The 6,330-nt window shown below is 38.4% G+C and overlaps 1 protein-coding gene across 1 annotated transcript; it reads right to left on the bottom strand.

Annotated features, from left to right (window-relative positions):
* Positions 1-60: 60 nt before the first annotated feature.
* On the bottom strand, positions 61-5,865 carry LOC140554744 (E3 ubiquitin/ISG15 ligase TRIM25-like). The gene is made up of 6 exons (XM_072678064.1): positions 5,262-5,865; positions 4,927-5,022; positions 3,999-4,232; positions 2,984-3,140; positions 2,610-2,669; positions 61-834 (listed from the first exon to the last, which is right to left on the bottom strand). Exons 1-6 carry the CDS (start codon positions 5,850-5,852, stop codon positions 314-316), a joined length of 1,659 nt encoding a protein of 552 aa, XP_072534165.1. The 5' UTR covers positions 5,853-5,865; the 3' UTR covers positions 61-313.
* Between the last annotated feature and the right edge of the window lie 465 nt (positions 5,866-6,330).

Raw genomic sequence — 6,330 nt, 5'->3', positions numbered from 1 at the left:
GAGTTTTTGTAGGATGGGATGCCTGCTATTTGCCAAACACACACACACACACATACACCATTCATGTTTGTAATCAATCGGATTTTAGCCTCTTTATTGTCACTGGTTTAGGTAAGCAGTTTTGCATGCTACTCTTACTGTGTCAGACATGGCTACACTTCCAATGTTGTCTTCTTATTCTATATCCTTCAGCCTGGGAGAAAATGTACAGCTGTCTATTAGGAGAGCCTAAAGCATTAAATGTAAAATTGACATCACTGCTGTAAAGGTAAATTACACTGTGCAAGAGCTAAAAATAATTTTAAAAAATGCATCATTCTATATCACACAACCTCACAGTTCCCCACTCCAGACAAAATCCAGCATAGAGAGGCTGAGTGAAGGTGGTGTGGACTGTGTGTATGCGGATCACTCTGTCAGAGACGCTGTAGAAGGACAGAGTTCCTGCACTGTGATCCACATACACTCCTATTCTGGAGGATGGAGGAGCTGAGAGCTTAGTCTCAATGCTGTTGTGCCAGAAAGAGAACGAGGAAGAATACTCCAGACTCCAGGACTGACTATTGTGCCCAAACCTGCACTCATTACCCTCTTTCCTGCTGATCCCTTTATATGAGACGGATAAGAACACATGTGCATCCCTGCTGCACTCAACCTCCCAGTAACAGCGTCCACTCAGACTCTCCTTACACAACACCTGAGGGCAGGGGTCAAATCTCTCTGGATGATCAAAGTGTCCCTTAAATCTGTCATGGTATGTCGCCACTTTGTACTGCTTAGACAGTCTGACAAACCAGTTTACGGTGTTGGGATCCAGAGTCAGCGGACAGAAATCTAGAAAAATGAAAAAGAAAATGATAACATAGAATTTTTATTGACGTGATGCATTTATTTCTAGAAGAACTACCTACAATGTAAAAACATTTATTTGGACTGTTTATGTAGTTGTATGTGTTTTCATATGCGCAAATGAAATTTATTCAAAACACTTGCAACATCACTACATGTGTGTGGTTGGGGGTTGGGGTGTAAAAACATATTTCAAAGGGTTTAATTGTCTTCATTTTACTGAACTAGAGTTTAACACTTGTACTATGTACTATGTAAACACGTGTCAAGAACAGAATTTCACATTAGAATTCACAAGAACCAAATCGTTTACAAACCTCTGTCTATTCAACCTACTGCAGTTTAAATCCACATATTCATTTTCATGTTCTCAGGAGTGTTTCAGGTCTGGCTGCATTTTAAATGCAGAACAGCCAGTTGGAACAGAGCTAATTTACTGTATATCAGCATGAAAGGCACAATTTCAGAAACAGCCTGTTTAATTCTGAGAGATAATAGAGGTTGAGAAATGGTTGTGTAAAAATTGTGATTGTTTTGAGAATATAAAACTAAACAAACAATAGAAGTGGACATGAAATATACAAGAAGTAGAAAATAAGAAAAATAAAAGAAGAAGAAAATGAGAAAAATACAAGAAGAAAATAAGAGTAAAAAAAGAAGTAGAAAATATGGAAAATACAAGAACAAGAAAATAAAAAATAGGTAGAAGGTAAAAATACAAGAAGTAGGAAAAAACTAATAAAAAATGAAATAAAGTTCTGATTGTTTTTGGAATATAAAAGCTGAACAAACATCGTAAGTGGACCTCAAGGAAGTATACAAGAGGACAAAAATAAAAAAAAAACAAGAAATAGAAAATTTTTAAAATAGAATGGAAAACAAGAACAATACAAGAAGGAAATAAGAAAAATACGAGAAGTATAAAATAAGACAACTACAAGATGAAAATAAAAGCACAAGAAGTAGAAAATAAAAACAAAGGAAGTGGAAGATAAGAAAAATACAAGAAGTAGAAAAAAGAAAAATACAGAAAGTAAAAAATATGAAAAACGCTAGAAGTACAAAATAAGACAAATACAATAAGAAGAAAATAGGAACAATACAAGAAGAACATAAAAGCACACAAAGTGAAAAATAAAAATACAGCAAGTAGAAAATAAGCAAAACACAAGAAGTGGGAAAACATGAAAAATAAAAAAAGAAGAAAATTAGAAAAATACTAGAAGAAAATAAGAGTAAAAAGGAAGTAGAAAATATGAAACATGCAAGAAGAAGAAAATAAAAAAAAACAAAAAGTAGAAGATAAAAATACAAGAAGTAGGAAAAAAAACAAATAAAAAATGAAATAAAGTTCTGATTGTTTTTGGAATATAAAAGCTAAACAAACATTGTAAGTGGACCTCAAGGAAGTATACAAGAGGACAAAAATAGGAAAAACAAGAAATAGAAAATTTGAAAAATAGAATGGAAAACAAGAACAATACAAGAAGGAAATAAGAAAAATACAAGAAGTATAAAATTAGAAAAACACAAGAACATAGAGTAGATGTACAGAGATAGAGTACATGTAGTGATGTTATAACATTACATATTAATGAAAAAGTCATGTAAATGAACTAGTACATTAGTGTAACTACATTAACAGTCATAAGTCTGATTAACAAACTTAGCTAAAAATGGTAATGCAATTAGTGTTTCAAAAACACACTAATTGTGTGAGTGTGTGTGTGTGTGTGTGTGTGTGTGTGTTGTCTACATACACTTCAGACGTTCTGCTCTGATTTTTGGCTTTGAGGGTAAAATGGTCTGAGCTGCTGCAGCTGTGGAGAAACAAACCCAATAAAAAAGCTGAAATATGTTGTGCAAAACAAAACACACAAAACACCTTTCTGATGGATGAACTGGAAAACGACACTGTGAAATTCTCGTTCTTATATTAGTGCCATGAGTTAAAACCATGTTAATAACTTGAATAAGTTCAGGTACAAAAGTAATGCAGAGAGTAGCAGTCAGAGTAACAGAGGACTGTTAGATCATTTCTGAGTAAACTGGGAAATCTTATAGCTCCTTTTTCCTCTGTCTAAACAACTAACGATTTCCATGATTATTCTTTACCGCAGGAAGCTCTTCTTACCCTCTGGCAAGATTTGACTGAATTCCTTCTTGCAGAATTCCTCCAGTCGCTCTTTCAGATCAGCAAGAGATTTCCTCACTGTATCAAATGAGAGAAGTTGCTGGATGGTGATGCTGGAGTCCTCATCTTCAGAAGAGACACATACAGACTGGAAACTCTACAGAAGAAGGAAGAACACAGTACAAAAAGATGAAGTTGGAGAAGAGTGCTGCTTTTAAAGGGTCTGTGAACGTCTATTTATAACCTAGTTTGCTGATCAATAACAGAGTCTGCAGTGCATGAATACTTTATGATCAAAATTGGATCAGGTTGTGCCTGGGGGGACCTCTAGTGGATAAACTAGCCAGCACACAGTCTGAGCACATCTTTTTCTTAGAATGTTGCTGTTGCCTAAATAAGCTTTTGCCCCTCACAAACACTAGGGGTGTGACAAAGCAGTGAAATACTAATCATGATATAACACTGTAAAAACCAATGGGACAATGTGTACCTTAGAGCATAGGCACCTTGTTAGTTGCAGTTCTAAGAAAATGTGAACATGAGTGAACATACTAGAATCACCTGGATTTTTGCTTTGATTGCTAATAGAAATGTGGTCTGTGGATCATATTTGTTACAATCATAGACAAACACTGTGATGTTCATGTTTTTTTTATTCAGCACACCAATGAAACATCCACAGTGCTAGCTAGAAAAAGTGAGTGAAAACTTTGTCTTAACGACTTCCCCAGGAGTGAATTGGCATAAGGTGCTTTAATTAAATGAGACTGTATTCACCCTCAGAAGACTTGTTATAGAGACATATAAGGTAGGTTAGACAAAGGTTGCAAAAGCTTTGCTAAAGACCTGGGTGGTACATCAATGGACAGTCAGACTACACATTGAGATCAGGTCCTCTATCTTTTATCTAGTGGAAATTGTAACCTACCAGTGAAGGGATGTGATGTTGTGAGGAAGAGTGTGAGAAGCTTTCTATGGATCAGCTGTCTCTGTAGATCAGACAGATAAGTGTTACCTGGAGGAACTGAATGTGATCCTCTGTGTGTAAAAGCTGCTCCAGCTCAGTGTGTCTCCTCTTTAGATCAGTGATCTCCTGCTCCAGCTCTTCCAGGAGTTCCTCAGCTCCACTCAGTTCAGCCTTCTCCTGAGCTCTGATCAGCTCTGTTACCTCAGAGCGCTTTTTCTCAATGGAGCGAATCAGCTCAGTAAAGATCCTCTCACTGTCCTCCACTGCTGCCTGTGCAGAGCTCTGTTAAGATACAGAGAACAGCTGGAAGTGATTGCAGACAACAACTAGTGGCATTTTGTGCTTCAATTGCTTTAATATTACCACTGCTACTAAATTTATTTGGGTATACATGCACACCTAAGCTCTTTGATATGACAGATCCCTCTCCTGGCCTGGTCAGGTACTGCACAGGGTCATGTGCTCTGACTGGCCATCACTGCCAAGCCCCTCCAAGCACCACCCCTCATCTGATTGTGATCAGGAGGCACCCCAGATTGCAGTTGGGGCTCTTCAACTCTGCTATAAAGACTGTCTGGCAAGTCTCTGTGATGAGGTTTGAGCTTGTGAGCTAGCTGTTGCAGGTGTATGTGGACCCCTGCTTGCCTTTCTGACAAAGTGTATGGGACATGCCCTAATGAAGCTAATCAGCACTTGCATCCTGCCTCAACCCATTTGTTACACTGTGGATTGCTAAGTGATAAGCATGCTTCACATGCTAAAAGACCTGTAGACTTCGACATAGCTCTTCTATTTGTCTTGACGCGATCCAGATTTTACTTTGGTTGTGGATTTTAGAAATTTTAGATTTTAGATTTTTAAATTTTTAGATTTTAGAAAGAAATTATTATTGTGACTGTACTAGGTCTCAACAGGAGACAGCTCCCAACACTGTCTGACATGCTGTGAAATAGCTGCTCCAGCTATTTTTGCTCACCTTAAGATTTTTCACCGTATGTTTTACCTCCTGCAGCTTTTTCAGTTTCTCCTGGATTCTCATCTGAACTTTCTGTTGCAACTCCTTTAGCTGACTCTGAGGAGACAAACAGTGAAGTGACATTGAAATTACGTTGAAATAACAGCTGCTGAGAAGTTTCTATTCACATATGAGCACTGTAAATCTGGAAGATTGGCACTGAAGTGTGCTGTCTGGCTGGCCTCGCTTGTAAGTAATATCTGGTTTATAACTGGTTTATAAATAAAATGTTAAACATAATTATTCAACATACTGATCGCCTGCATAGTTGTGTTAAGAAAACATCTACTTCTCACCTGCTTCTCTTTCCTTTCTGCCACAGCTGTAACTGTACTGTGACCCTTGTGTTCATCTATCGTACACAAATAACAGATAAACTGCTGGTCAGTGCGACAGTAGATCTCCATCAGTTTATCATGCTGAGAGCAGATCTTCTCTTGTAGCTGTGAGGAGACTTTGACCAGCTTGTGCTTCTTGAAGGCAGGAGACTGATAGTGAGGTTGTAGATGAGTCTCACAGTAAGAAGCCAGACACACCAAACAGGACTTTGAGGCTTTGAGTTTTCTCCCAGTGCAGGAATCACACTCCACATCTCCAGGTCCAGCGTAACACTGAGCAGCAGAAGCAGACTGGAGATTAGTCTTCTTCAGTTTCTCCACCACTTCAGCCAGCATGTTGTTTCTGCGTAGAACAGGCCTCGGAGTGAACGTCTCTCTGCACTGGGGGCAGCTGTAGAGCCCAGTCTGATCCTCCTGATCCCAGCAGCCATTAATACACACCATACAGAAACTGTGTCCACAGTTGATGGTCACTGGCTCCTTCAGCAGATCCAGACAGACTGGACAGCTGAACTGGTCCTGGTCTACTGAAATGCTGGCCTCTGCCATTTTCCTGCACTCTCAGACTGAGAAAGAGAAAGAGAGTTTCGTTTTCTCTGAAATGAGGAAGCAGCAGAGTGGGAGTGGCTGTGCATGTCTGGGTCGGTCTGAGCTCTCAGCGAATACTCTGCAGATATTCTTAGTCTGAAACTCAGTTCAGTTAGATGTGAACAAAGTATAGCTCACTTTTACCAAAATTGCCCATACAGTGGGCGCATGGGTAACAATGCACCCTCTTAAAAAAATAAGAGCTAATAAGAGCTAAATAAAAGCTACAAAGGGCCATCTGAGTAACAGTATGAACAATGCATTTTTGGTCCCATGAAGAGGCCTGTCTGTAAATCTGTGATCAGTGAGTGTGAAGAACCTATTAAATTCGATAAATGTTCTTTACCAGTTTAATATTTAATAAGTTCAAGTTGTTACATAGAAACCATCAGAGATGTATAGTAAGAAGGTAGAACTACTTCACTACTGTACTTAAGTA

Source organism: Salminus brasiliensis, chromosome 1 (genome assembly GCF_030463535.1).
Source record: "Salminus brasiliensis chromosome 1, fSalBra1.hap2, whole genome shotgun sequence".
NCBI classification, from domain to species: domain Eukaryota; kingdom Metazoa; phylum Chordata; class Actinopteri; order Characiformes; family Bryconidae; genus Salminus; species Salminus brasiliensis.
The sequence above is the reverse complement of the archived record's forward strand: the minus strand, read 5'-3'. Positions and strand labels throughout refer to the sequence as shown.

Excerpts from the sequence above, each read along its gene's own strand:
- LOC140554744 (XM_072678064.1), bottom strand. The coding sequence starts at position 5,852 with ATGGCAGAGGCCAGCATTTCAGTAGACCAGGACCAGTTCAGCTGTCCA. Across the intron at positions 3,141-3,998 it reads ATCACATTCAGTTCCTCCAG|AGTTTCCAGTCTGTATGTGT; the intron begins GTAACACTTATC and ends CTTCTTCTGTAG. Across the intron at positions 835-2,609 it reads CAGAGCAGAACGTCTGAAGT|ATTTCTGTCCGCTGACTCTG; the intron begins GTATGTAGACAA and ends TCATTTTTCTAG.